Source organism: Schistosoma mansoni (genome assembly GCF_000237925.1).
Source record: "Schistosoma mansoni, WGS project CABG00000000 data, chromosome 3 unplaced supercontig 0141, strain Puerto Rico, whole genome shotgun sequence".
In the NCBI taxonomy this organism is placed as follows: Eukaryota; Metazoa; Platyhelminthes; class Trematoda; order Strigeidida; family Schistosomatidae; genus Schistosoma; species Schistosoma mansoni.
Genome location: NW_017386011.1, coordinates 823929 through 838733, shown reverse-complemented (window position 1 = coordinate 838733; position 14805 = coordinate 823929). Strand labels below are relative to the sequence as shown.

Genomic DNA, 14805 nt, shown 5'->3' with positions numbered 1-14805 from the left:
GGCCCTAGGTCCGGGTCCCGCGAGCAGGATCGTGGATGCGAATTGCTGAATGGGACGAAACGGCCGTCCAGTGCTTCTAGGTTTCCAATGGTGGTCTAACATCAATTAGTTCATGATCTCAATCAAAAACAAGGCTCTAAATTAGTTGAGTTATTAGATTTTAGCGGTTGAACGATAATGAAGAAGGCGGGATAATTTTAAATTAAGTATGATGTGCGAAACTGATTAATAAACTCATAGACTGCTATCTGTAACTACTAGCTAATACTATTTGAAGCTAAATGAACGTTTGAGAAATTTATTTTATTTCCTTAAGTCTGGAACACTTATTAAACTAGACACTAATTCATCACTTCATTCTACATGTATTTAGTTTATTCAGTGTTTTTCACTTGCCACTGATCGCCCCCGGATGCGCTAGTACGGCCGAGAGTAGGAAGAGTCTGCTCTCCCTCTCCAAATGCTCTCACACGGCGATGCACATACAACCACTACCGTGAAAGTCCTACTCACTAAATTCTCGCGGCATTACCGTTGTTTATGAAATTGAGAGGACGAAAAGCGAATGTCCGGTGGACACGGAAAGTCCACCTTGGGAAGTTGAAAAACCCTGATTCTAAATCAGTGGTGCACATGGACTCGATTATCCTGAGGGAACAAATGGAACCAATTGTTGGTCATCGTCTACCATGGGACTGCACCTCTTCACGATGCTCCACTGGTTTGTGAATCAGATCTTTAGGTCAAAGTCTCCGGGTGTGGCCCCCCCACGAAAACTACCTGATTCAGTTTGGGAACCCTGACAGTATCATAGCTATCACACAATTAAATGACAAATTTTCTGTGCTCAAATAAATAAGAAAATACTGAAACTTAAAAACCTCAAGGAAATCAGCAATCTACCGAATTTTATAATTTTAATGAATTCTATGTTTGCACTTGAAAAAAAGAAAACAACTCGAAGTTCACTTGATTTAATAACTGTGTTACAGAAATTATTCTGATTGAGAAAAGTAGTTGGAAAAAAATGTAACAGTAAAATGTCATTATTATATAGTCACACGTATTACCGTCAGGTCCTCGTCCTCCTGTTCGTACCAATGGCATTGCGTCAACTGTATATTGATGAGGATCCATCACTTTACTAATTGCCCAATAGCGACTAACTGGCCGCGGATATGTTATACCAGGACGGCGATTTAAACTGCAACTTGTTGACAATCCATATTTATAAATTTGTAGAGGATTTAAGCTAAATATATTTTAAAATTAAAAAGAAAACAATGTTTTAACAAATCTTACTGATAGACTACGGGACTTCAGTGAAAGTTACTTTCGCCACGAAATGTTTCTACTAAAACCAGGTTTTTTTATTATATAATAAAAAATAATAGGAATATTCTATGTATTTATTTATTATTATTATTATTTGAACACATAAATATTGGTATAAAGAGGCACCGAAAACATATGCACCACGCAAGTCGCTTGATTCGTATATGGGCTATGACGTTATCGGGGTGCCCAAACTGAATCAGGTGGTTTTCTTAGGTGGCCACGACCGGAGCCTTTGACCTAAAGGTCTAATCCACAAGGCAGTGGAGCGACGTATGAAGATACAGTCTCACGGTAACCGGTGACCAATAATTGGTTAGTACGCCGACTGTTCCTTCAGGGTACTGGGGACCATGTGCACCACTGGTTTGCAATCAGGGTTTTCTAATTCCCCTAGGTGAATCCTCTGTATCCACCAACCCCGTTAAAGCACCAGACATTCGCTTTTCGTCAGCTACAGTGAAGAAACTGAGGCAAGTATTCAGTTGTTTTGGGTGTCCAGATATATTGGTGTCAGACAATGGACCACAGTTTACCTCTGCTGAATTTTCGAGGTTCTGCATTGCCAATGCCATTAGGCATATCAAGACACCCCCATACCATCCACAGTCTAACGGCTTAGTCGAAAGGTTCGTGGACACTTTTAAAAGAGCGTTGCTTAAAGCCGAAGGGGAAGGAGAAATAGAAGATATAATTCAACGATTTTTACTAAGCTACCGCGCAACTCCCAACCCAGCAACAAATAATCAAGAAAGCCCGGCAGAAGTAATTTTTGGAAGAAAGATTAGAATACCTATGGAACAAATGAAGCCAAAACCTGAAGTCATTCAATGCAAGAATAAACGAATGGAACTGCAATTTAACAAAAGGCATGGTGCCTTACCCAGAAGGTTTAATGTAGGACAAGCAGTAATGGCAAGAGATTTCCAGGGAGTAAAGCCAACCTGGAAATTTGGCATCATAGTCCGAAGAAAAGGGAAAGTTATTTATGAAGTGAAAGTTGGACAAAAGATATGGGTACGACATGCAAACCAGATACAGCCGACCAGACAGGAGTGGGAGATAGAAAGTGATAGAAAGCATGATATACCATTAAATATATTAACCGAGTCGGATAATGAAATTAAAAAGGACCCGAATAAAAAGAAGATATGTACAACACTCCCAAGGCGGTCGCAGCGCATCAGGCGGAAACCTAATCGTATAAAAATAAATCCCAAGGATCGCTATTATCCATGATGCTTCAAAAAAGGGGAGGTGTTATATACTAGGAAAAAGTAAGTACTGATAACTTACGGGACCTCTTATTAGACTATTAATCTATTTATATTCCTATGGTATAACTATTCAGTAACTGGATTATCTATATCTATATTCATCTTATTACTAGCTTCATTTTGACCTATTGATTATTACTATATGATTTTCTGTTCCTAAGTTATACTCAGTTTTATTGATTATTGTCTCCCACGCTTACAGCCTCATTGGCCTGGTTTTGTACAAATATTATTTTCTATTTTATGGTATGATGTGGCCTGTCTGTCTGATATATAAACAAAGTATGCTTGAAATAAACGATTCGCATTACAGCAGCGGCTATTGGTGTTTTTGGACTCAAGTGGACGGGTTAGGCGGATAAGGACCAATAAGGGCGCTAGATTACTCATGTTAATCGAACGTCATTGTCCCAGTGTGAAGGTCGTAGAAGGCGTATTCTATTGGTGGATAATTTACGTGGATTTTCGCCCCTTGTACAATTCGTAAGGTCATAACGAATCAGCGACGACCTTGATCAAGTCATAACAATTGGCTATAGCCTAGGTCAAATCATAACACAGTTCGTCCTGTCTTACTTTATAATTGTGAAACACGGTCGGTAAGAGTAGGGGATATTCGTCGGTCATTAGTATTTGATCATACGTGTCTTCGAAGCATTGCTCGTATATCCTGGGATCACCGAGTAAGTAATGCAATTGTTAGGAAACGGTTACCAGGTAAGGATGGCAAATCGATTGACGAAGTAGTAAAACTTCACCAGTCGAGATGACTGGCACACGTGTTGCGTGTGGCGAGACGATAGCAACCGACTGTTAGGGATTGTTATATCTCGAAGAGAATTATGGACGGTAACTTTGAGAACTATTTATGGATCAAAACTATGTGTATATATAGTATAACTGTTAACTAAATAAACTATTCATATTCGCGTCCCTCTTATTATAAGCTTTATTTTGACCCATTTTATTTATTTATTTAAACACATAAATATTGGTGCAAGGGGGCACCAGATATATATGTGCCGCGCACGACAATGAAAATGGGAAGAGAAAGGGGTAAGATGCCTATAAAAAAAGAAAAAAGCAATGGTGAGGGGAACTGAAATGTACAACCAGAAGAACTCTCGTAGTTAAGGAGGTTGTAACCACTCTTTATGCAGAAAGTAAAAGAAGGTTACAGCAGGATCGCCATTGGCTTCTATTCTGACTCATTTCTGATAACGTCTCTAGCCACTGTGTAGCACCATCTCTCGGACACATGGGCTATTATCATACGATTTACCATTCTTGAGTTACACCCAGTCTATTAATTACTGTTCTTCCTATTCACAGTCACATTTAGCTGAATCTTGTACAAATGTTATTTTCTATTTTATGGTACGATGTGGTCTGCTCGATTGGTATATAAACTCAGTATGTTTGAAATATAATGATTCATATTGCAGAGACTGTTATTGGTGTTCTGGACTTGACAGGCTGGGCTAAGTAGATAGTAGGACCGACAAGTGCTCTAGATTGCTCGTACGGGTTTCGTGTCACTGGTCCGACCAATAAATCTCTCATTGGCGGGAATCATCACGTCATATATTACGTGGGCACGCAAACAGGCAACAAGTTATAATAGGGACCTTGAATGGCATTACTCAAACTCGTTTGTAATAACAAAGGTGCATCGACCTTTGTGTTCTCCCAAATTCCAATACAAATGCAAACACTAATAACCAAAGTGATAAGTATAATCAATTGAAGAATAAAATAGAGAAAAGCATGTCCTGTGTAGTCAAACTGGAAAAAAACAAAAAAAGAAATACATAAAGAATCAACTTACCTAGTAAGGTATGATGGTGAGAATTTGGATGACTGAAGCAATTTGTTTCCCAAACTGAAATTTGTATATAACCGTAGAGAATTAGTCAAATGACTACAAAGATTCATTTGAATGCCTAAAATTGAAAAAAAATAAACCAATTCTTGTTATTGAGATAGTAGAAAGGAAGGCCCAGGACAGAGAGGGTGGGAGAATGCTGGCTGGCGGCCTATGCTCCATTAGGAGTAACAGGCGTAAGTAAGTGTTATTGAGATAGATTAAACAGTTAATAGATTGTTAAAGTTTCATTAATTGAATAGAATATTCATTATAAAATAACGATGAAGCATTTCATTAGTCAAGATATGATTAAATGTTACGGACAATTGGAAAAGATTAATTCCATGTGTTTTCTCAAACACCGATCGTTTAAGTCATTCCTTATCATGTCACAAAGAATAAACTAATTTCACCCAGTGGCAAATTGTCAATGATTCAAAGTAGCTTCTGCGATTGAAGTTTTCTAACTAAACGTTCTGATTAAAACTGATTTGATTGGTACACAGCAGGAGCTGTGTATTGATAAACATGTTGTTCAAATGTGTACCATAAGTACCCTAGTTATGTACATTTTAGTCTTCCATTTTCTGTGTATAACCGGATGATTTTTGAAGTTTGAGTAAATTAGATGATCTTCTTAGTATTCTAATATGCAGGAGCGAATTTAATCAGTGTTATAATCAAATGTTGAGTATATTCACTAACTGGGCTATTGGATATAAAGTTGGGATAAGGGAAGAAAAATCATAAGAGTATGGTATATAGTTTATCCATTATATCAATACTGGCCTACAACCACTAGATTAAAATGTTAGACGTACATACAACTCAATCATTGTTGATATAATGAACATATTAGTCGACAGTAAACAGCTCTAATAATAAAAATACCACAGAATAAGTTTTGCAAACGTAACAAGAGACGAACTAGAGGGATCAAATCATTCACTGAAAAGCATGTTAAGTAAAGCTGTACTATACTACAGAACGACCTTGGGACCTTACCACTTTCAGTCAACCAGAAGACAGTAGAGAAAAATAATTTATTATGGCACGATGAAAGGTTAGGATTCTGGAACTGTAGGCGATGTCAGTTCTCAATGAGAGCCTTAACAGTAACCCTAGATTCTATTTCAAAACAAGACATTTTTACCTAGCCACCAGAAATCTATCTTTATTAGCCTATATTTCACTGTTGAATGTCTCTCGAAAACTGAGAGCTGGTTAACGGACGTGAACTGAAATTCAGTCATAGTCCGGATACGAATGCAGTGGACGTGTTTCTATGTTATTATGTACAACCTGGCCACATAATGACTAGAAAGTGAGATTAACAATAACGAAAAGATCGAGGGCTACACACATTGTTGCGTAGGCGGAAGAATGGTTTAAATTTTTTATCGTTGTCGTTTTCTAAGGGAGGGGTTCGCTGACCACATACCCAACCCTCCCCCCTTACCCAGGCTTAGGACCCGCAAAAGCTTTAGAAGGGCAACAGGAGAAAAGTAAGATCCTGAAATACAATGCAGAGAACAATAACGCAATCATACTTGGCAAAGAAGCTCTGGAAAGTTTTGCGTACCTGAGCAGGATCATTGATGAACTAAGAGGACCTGATGCAGATGTAATGACAAGGATTAGCAAAGCAAGGACAATATTCCTACAGTTGAAGAACATATGGAAATCAAAACAACTATCAACCAACATGAAAGTCAGAATCTTCAATGCTAATGTCAAGACAGTTCTACTGTACGTAGTTGAAACTTCGAGAACTACTACAAACATTATCGAAAAAGTACTCATAAACAATTGTCTACACAAGATACTCAATATCTGTTTACCGGATACAACCAGCAACGGCTTGCTCAAGACAGATTTCGATTGAGAATGCTAGGGGATGGCGTAAGTAAAACAAAAGTAGACGAAGATTGGTTGTTTCTTTAGGTAGACCAGTAGATAATATGACAGGAATATGATGTATCATAGACATTTTCCTAAACTTTGTACTTACTCAGTTATCGATTATTACAAGTGCTAGACCGGCTAATTACGTGCTTTGATTTGAGTTGTGTTAATGCGTGGTAGACTAGTTCCTGGCTAAACATCTATATATATATATATATATATATATATATATATATATAGTAAACCATATGTGCAGTAAAATCGTTAATAGTTCGTTCAGGGCAAACTAGAACGTCATTAGTATTCAGAAGTAATTGAACATTATTTTCAGAATAGGGGTTTGTGGAGATTGTAGTAATTTAATAATTGAACTCATGAGTTCATATAGGCTAGACCACCATGGAAAATATGAAAACACTGGATAGTCGTTTCATCATAGTACGGAACTCCTCAGCAGTGTGTGAAAGTCCTCAGTTCGAATTCCGCTTGCGGAATCATGGATGAACACTGCCGAAGAGTCCCTTACTAGAACACTATTTTAACATATGTAAACAATACGCATGTAAGCGTCTTTACATTTATGGTAAGCAAAGATGGATAGTAGCTAGCAGTAGAATCCAGAACGCGCGACACTTCGTCCTATTTGCGCTTCGTCAGCTGGATGTACCTGAGTTGATGTTCACTCTGGGATTTGAACCCAGTAACTTTCGCTTCAAACGCCATCGCGTTATCCACTCGGCCACTGAATCCTGATAGCCAAACAAACAATACTAAGTGTATCTTTACATTTAATAGCATGATTCAAACAAATTTATAACAGAAACATACTTAAACAGAAACAAAAAACAAAGACTGAATTACCGGTCAGAACTTATATTTGATTTTTATCTTTACAAATCTAAATATCATAATTTTATATACAATTGCCAGGTACAAAACTATGAAATATGGAATCTACTTATTTCTATGGTAATGTAAATGATAAATAACTCATGAAATTAGTTTCATATGAATAAAGATAAAAAGAAAAAAAAAAGAATAAAGAGGCAAAAGTTCAACCAGCTACATGACTTTTAGGCAGTAAATGATGTAATCGATGCTGATTTATATCTGAAGAAATTGTAGTAGTATATGCTAAATCTAATATCTGTGGTATAATCTTAGTTTGTATCATTGTTTTATCAACATTAGGTAAAGATATACGATGGAATAAACCATTCTTTTTAGCATCTTCCATCATTTGATGACGATTTTTTATATACAATGGATCATAATGATGTCGAAGTAAACCTGTGACAAAACTAGTGAAATCTTCACGATGAATCATTTCAGTCCATTGATTAATTAGTTTATTTGGTATATATTCATTTAAACTATTTATAATAAAAAAAAGAAACTAAGTGAAGTAAAGTATTAAATGAGACAAATACAATGTTATAAAAAGTCATCTTTTCACCTAAAGACATTAATGTAATCCAAAAGTAAATACACAGCGCGATATTACAAGCCCTGTAGACCACAAATGCGCTGGTACGGTCGAGAATGGGAAGAGTCAGCTTTCTCTCTGTCTCTCAAAATGCTCTCTCATGGCCACGGGCATACAACCACTATCGTAGAATCCTACTCACTAAATTCTCGCGGCATTACTGTTGTTTACGAAATTGAGAAGACAAAAAGCGAATGTCCGGTGCTTTAACTGGGTCGGTGAACACGGAGAGTCCACCAAGGGAAGTTGGAAAAACCCTGATTCCGAACCAGTGGTGCACATGGGCTCCAGGATCTCAAAGAAACAATTAGCGAATGAACCAATTATTAGTCACCGGTTACCGTGAGACTGCATCTCCTAACGTTGCTCCACTGCCTTGTGGATAGGACCTTAAGGTCAAAGTCTCTGGGTGTGGCCCCCTAAGAAAACAACCTGCTTCGGTCTGCGGACTCGGGCAGTATCTCAGCCATCCCACAAATCGAACGGGAAGCAGCATCAGGGCTTCCAGATACACGAAGCATGAAACGAGTTGGTTCTTTATTTTGACATGGTGAGGTCAAATGAATGACGCTACTCGGATCCTGTATGTGCGATGAGAGGTGATAAAGGGACGTGAGAAGGGTTAGTTGTGGAGGTGAGAGTTATAAGGTGTAAGAAAGGTTTGATTGTGATCAACTTGGTTCCTTGTGTTGTTATGGGTGTGACGGCTGATATCACTTTTCGGCTGCCCACACCGTAAAAGGGTATTTCTTGAGGAACCTAAACACCGAGTTGGATTAGTGTCGGTCTTAATGACCTGAGAGCGTGACCACAGAGCCCAAGGGACAACTGCTCGAGGGCGATTGCATACGGCCTTTTTGTGGGAGGTTTTTGACGCGTTAGCTCGGCTCTTCAAAGGTAAGATGAGGCGTGACATTTTTAGGTCGATCTTTTCTAACCCCCTCCTTCATTGTGAGTAGGCAGCATCGCTGCAGATGCTGGTTGTTCGAGGAAAAGACCTTACTTCTGTCACACCTCTCTACAGTCAGCAGTACTACTTTGCCCTCGGACCTTGAGTTGCTACTTTGAATCATAACGTCCTCCAATCGACCTACCTGGCATGTTAGAACATACAAAAATATACGTTCCAGCCAATATAGCTCGGTTGGGTCATCGCGATAGGCAAGCCCGACCACCACGTCAAAGTAGCATCTACGGTTAGGACATCCGTAAAGAAGGACGAAGCGAACTTCTGTATGGTAAACTCGTCCTTCGGTTGGAAGACGGATATCTCGCTTACATCACAAGTGATGAGAGATGGCAAAGGACAAGCGGACTTCTGGAATCTATGCTGAGATTTTGTTAGACAACAACCAATCAGAACTGATGAGATTTCCAAGATAAAGGAAGCAATAAACGCACTCAACTACTTCGTACTTGTCACTAATTAGATGCTGATGCAGACCAGTGCCGTAGCAATATTTTTCATCTAGAGAGGGAAACACATCCCGAACATGCTTGCATTATTCCTTAAGGTGGTCAGAAGATTCTGAATTTCGTCAGTGCCTTCACCAAACAGAACTATATCACCTGCGTTACTGAGAAAACAAGAGAATTGTTACTTCACACAATCAATACTCACCTTTTGAGAATAGCTAAAATTTGTGGAACATTCCGAGTAGCAGTAGAATAATTTTCTAAAATCCAAGCAACTCTTGCTTCTTCTGTAATATCAATCCATATTCGATGGGTTCCAACATTTGGATCTGTAGATCTTAATCGTGACCATAAACCATCAGATAACCCACAAACTGGTCCAACATACCGTGATTCACATTCAATCCATAAAATATTTTTGCAGGAAGATAATCGATGCTTATTTGTCATTATTACATGATGAAGTTGAGATTCAAAAAACTTTTGTGGACTTCCTTTATTGGTAGTGCTTTGATGATAGTTAGTGTCACTATCTGATAATACATTACCACCACCAAACATTGAACCTTTATGTTTAGCTAAAGCTTCTAGATCGAAAACGGTTTCACCATAATTGTGTAACTCTTGAAGTATCAAAGATTTCCCGGAACCTTTTATGTGATCAATAAGCGAAGAAAGAAATGGGAAAAAATTAAACACTCTCGTATACATAGTTCCTTGTACTAGCTTAAAGAGATCAGGGAAAAAAATTTAAGTAGGATAACACGAATCCTTTTTATGTCATTAATTTCTTGTCAAACTACGCCTGCAGCCATTCTAGGGTTACTCCCGTTCCCAAAATCTGGTAAAGGAGGAGGATTGATCATAGGGTTATCAATCCTATCCCATGAAATGTTTATGGCTACGAACCTACTGGATATCAAATTTAGAACATGTATCATTGACAATACAGAGTCAAATTTCATTTCAAGATATACGTCAGTTGTTATAAATCCTCAGTTGAACGTTTACAGTTGAAGGTATAAACTGGAATTCCGCAACAAAATGCACATTCATATGTTTAGTTATACATCGAACAACTTAAAAACCCATCTGGTAATAATACACGACCGCTTAATAATAATACACATTTCTTACACACTTGAAGATTAAAAACGTAACGCTCATAAGGTATTAAAAGTTGTATCGTTCTACAATCAATCAAACACATATAACATTTCTATTAAGACAGATAACACCAATCTAACAACTTACCAGTAAGACCAGATATGACCCAAAACGGACTAAGTATAGACCAACGTGGCCATGCATCTAACTGACGAAGTAGAAGTCTACGCCAAGAACGATATCCACCAACAAGTGTATATATATTGCCTGGCCAGCCTACTTCAGATAATATAGTTGCTAAAGAATTAGATCTTTGACCGCCACGCCAACAGTAAATAAAAAAATCGGGATATTTTATAACTTTTCTGTTTCCCGTAAAGTGATGATTTACAGGAACCGAATTGTCTAGTTGTAAACCATATTGGTAAGCAAGTTCTTTCAAACAACGACTAATATTGGCACAGACCAGAGATGCACCATAAAGGCGAGCTTGAACACGATCTTCTATGTGTATTGGAAAAACAACAATGTACAAAAAATATTCTGAAATTTATATAATTTTTAGCTGAAAGAAATTTACACTAAGATAATTCCAAAGGTTTAAGTACAACAGCAAGAGTTCTGGATTGTTTTTTTTTTACTACCAATGTTGTACAACGTTCTTCTTCCACATAATAAAATTACCGTTCACCGGCTCAGTAGTCTGGTATTCAAGTGCTCGTGAGACCAAAGGTTCCGGTTAAAATTTCTGGTTGGGACGTGGATGTATATTGTTTAAGAGTCTCGTACCAGGACTAGACAACTTTTAAGTGCTTCCTGGTTTTTGGTAGTCACACCAAAAAATTAATGGATGATGCATCCTATGGAAATACAATAACATCGACAAACCTCCTATAGTAATAATAGTCATGTGCTTACGCGTGACTTACTTTGATATGTATTTCCAATAGTCCTAGTGAGAAGTCATGACCAGCATGGTTCAACTATGTTGCGCATGAGCCAATGATCCGATGCAGTTGACGGGAGATAGTCGAGCGATATCGCCTACTGATTGTAGTTATATATATAAACCATTAGACGCAGAGTTCAGCTGTCTGGATTAAAAGCACCCAAAGACTCGTGTTAAATCTCTTGCCCAGAAGTCCTGAACGCACACACTTGAGGACAAAAACAGGTGTCCATTAGTCCATAATTTAGGGTTATAGTTATATGTCTAAGATCAATGAGTAATGCAATCTATGACAACTAATGTTCAAATCACTAAGATTGTATTAAAAAGTCAAACAATTGAACTATCAAGATTGACTTATAACAGCGTAAATATATATTAACCTCCACACATCCATTTACTTGGTAACTGTGAAAAAGATTTATACACACTATTTTCATCCATAATTTAGAAACTATTGTCACCAGTGGACTGTCCAAATTTCAAGAAATGAGGTAATCTGAACCAAGAATTCAGGAGACATTAGGAAGGGAGAATGTATTTGTAAGATTTCAGTGAACGAATTTGGAGTAATAAATCCAACAGTCCATTTGCCAATCTGAGGAATATAATCAAACATCAAAGTTCTTATATAAAGAATTCAGGAGAGTTCACTTTAATATTGAGTTTTCCATACAAATAATTAATGTAGTAGCTTACCTTGATTGTATAAACGGCCAACGATTGCTCTTTCTTCATTATTTAAAATAGGAATATTTATTGCTCCATGAATGTGATCTTCATTAAATTCATCAGGACTTCGTACATCAATAATGATTGGTTTTGATATAGGATCGGAAAATAAACTTGACCATGTGCAACAACCTGTAGGACCTGATTCCGGTGGAGGGGGTATAGTTGGATGCCATGCGTCATGTGTAGCATATGGTTCATGAATCAAGGTCACCAATTTGAAAGATTTCTTTGGTCTGCTAGTAACACATGAACTTAAAAAGGATTTTGGTTGTTGATTGGCTATAGGTAAGGAAACTCGATTACCATAAAATAAACATAGGTGGTAACACCAAGACGAACGATTGAAGTGATGTATCTATTCCAAATAAAAAGTTGAGTTATAGCCTAATGCATACAAATTACCGGAACGTCAAACGCAAAAATAAACCCAATACCTGTTCGTTTAATGTAACACGAAGCTAGACAATCGTACCAAGCGTTCCAACCATAAATCACTTTTTCTAATCGTATCTAGGTACATCAGTAATTGTGAAAGCATTCTTAATCTTCTGTAATAGGTACCTAACCATCTTACGTTACAAGTTTTTCATTCATTTAGCCACATCAGTTTGTAGATGACTATCAGTAAAGTTAGGATTAAGAGTACTTTGTTGTACCCAGCAAATACGATTACAGTAAATTGAAACAAATATTTTGTTAAAATCAAATTCATGTGAACACAATTTTACCTAACAGAGAACAAAACAAAAATAACCATGATCATTCGAATGTCGCAGACCACAGGGAAAAGGTACAATGGAAATAAATATTGTTGGTTCTTAACTGAATATGGAAAGGTTGATCAGTCATTTAAGGACTTAACTTTTAACCACGAAACCACAGGTTGAAGCCAACTTTCACTTATCAAGTAGTATCACTAGCCCTTAAAGGAACAAAGTTGCTTGAGGTTTGGTAAATAAACCAGTACTTAGTCAATGAGTTACACTATTAGAGCTGACAAACTGTAAGACAATGAGTGGTACATAAGAATTCTTTCAGTTCCTTACAAACACTTCATACAGTAGAAAATATGAGGATGCCTCAAGTACAAAAGCCACAGAAGACGAGGTTTCAAAATAACTTTCCTGAACAAATAACAATTTCAGTTATGTTCACATACAGACAGGACCGAGAGAAAATAAAGTTATGAGGGCAGTAATAATTAATCATCCTTAAGATGAAGTTAAGTGAAACAAGTATACGGAAGACCTATACATACTGAAGCATCATACAGTAAAACTATAACAGCCAAAATAGCTTTCGCAATACACTATTATACATTTGACTCGCATTGCGAATGCCCCAAAATACACCAATAGGAGCGTGATGTTAAGACAAGTTCATCTTAAAAGCATATAAAACTCCGAATTTGGAAGGCTTAAATCACAAATACAAACACCAATCAACTGGTAATATGTAATTTGCGGAAACTATACCTCAAGCGATAATACGATGAATTAAAGATTGAAGGTTACAGCGTCAACGCATATACGTTTTTGAAGGCATTTCAGTTCCAAAGTTAAACAAGAATGATGAAGGCGAATACGTCTACCTACATCCCCTACCAACATGGAAACGATGGAAAAACATGTAGTTACATATTGTAACACTTACTCAAAGAAACTATAGACAATTGAACCAATCTACATAAACACCTAAACAATAATCGTAAACATACATGAGATAAACTCATAACATTCTAGTGAGGTTTTCGTTACTACAGGTTCAATATATTCAGTTATATAACCAACATTATGGGATTCGACAATCATCGCTTTATTGGTTGAAGTTAGAATAGTGAATCAGTGGATTCTGATGCAGTACCTTAAATAATGGTAAAACGTACTTAAAGCATTAGAAGTCAATTCCTGATGAGGTTGTGGATGCCCGTTGTCGAGAACTCTCGAGTACAGAAGAAACGGCTCTCCCTAGTAGAAATTAATCCATGAAGAAAAGTATTTTTACAACTAATTAAAAAAGCTATATGAATTATTTTATCCATGATTTTCAAAATGTAAATGAGCTCATCCAAAAACGCATTAACGAACAAGCACTTGGTAAGCCGATCATAAAAAGTTGTTGGATATACATATATTAACAAAGGAATTTTTCGTAAGCCGTCAGTTAGAACATAGCCTTCTCTCTTATTTATAGCAGTTTAAACCAATCTAATGAAATACAATACAAATAAAGGGACCTAGCTGAAAATATATATTTCAGTTCATAACTGGCATAAATAGTTAAATGTCATCGGACAAACGAACACTGTTGAATGAGAAGTTATTTGTGACAATGTACTACAGTGGGATGGGTTTCAAGGATCCTATTCAAAACTAGCTATGGCTCAGTCATCCTTAAATTTCGAAAGCTAAACATCTAGAATGGTTCCAAATTGTAGTGGGGTCAAATTGATGCCCAGCTTCGGAGAAAGTAACTGTTTAGTAACTCTAGATGATAGATTGTTCATTATCGAACTGTGGAGAAACGCAGAGAGGAAATAAAACAGTGAGACAATACATTTATCTATAAATCATCATTATTATTTAAAAACATGAATATTGGTACAAGGAAGCACCAGATACATATGCGCCACACAAATTATTCGATTTGTGTGAGGGCTGTGATACTGCCCAGGTGCCCAAACTAAATCAGGTGCTTTTCTTAGGGGGCCCCACACCCGGAGCCTTCA

At 37.2% G+C, this 14805-nt stretch overlaps 2 protein-coding genes and 1 non-coding gene across 3 annotated transcripts; all 3 read right to left on the bottom strand.

Annotated features, from left to right (window-relative positions):
- Positions 1-4436: 4436 nt before the first annotated feature.
- Positions 4437-4547, bottom strand: Smp_151770 (mitochondrial ribosomal protein L2, putative; the record flags this gene model as incomplete). The annotated part of the gene is made up of 1 exon (XM_018791250.1): positions 4437-4547. The coding sequence occupies one exon, from the start codon at positions 4545-4547 to the stop codon at positions 4437-4439; it is 111 nt and encodes a 36-aa protein (XP_018645585.1).
- A 2513-nt stretch (positions 4548-7060) lies between these two features.
- Smp_tRNA_00606_Pseudo_TTG.1.1 lies at positions 7061-7132 on the bottom strand. The gene has a single exon. It is a non-coding gene (tRNA).
- Positions 7133-7438: 306 nt separating this feature from the next.
- Smp_211080 (ubiquitin-activating enzyme E1C, putative) lies at positions 7439-13622 on the bottom strand (the record flags this gene model as incomplete). The annotated part of the gene is made up of 5 exons (XM_018791249.1): positions 7439-7757; positions 9492-9936; positions 10541-10897; positions 12042-12313; positions 13609-13622. 5 exons carry the CDS (start codon positions 13620-13622, stop codon positions 7439-7441), a joined length of 1407 nt encoding a protein of 468 aa, XP_018645584.1.
- Between the last annotated feature and the right edge of the window lie 1183 nt (positions 13623-14805).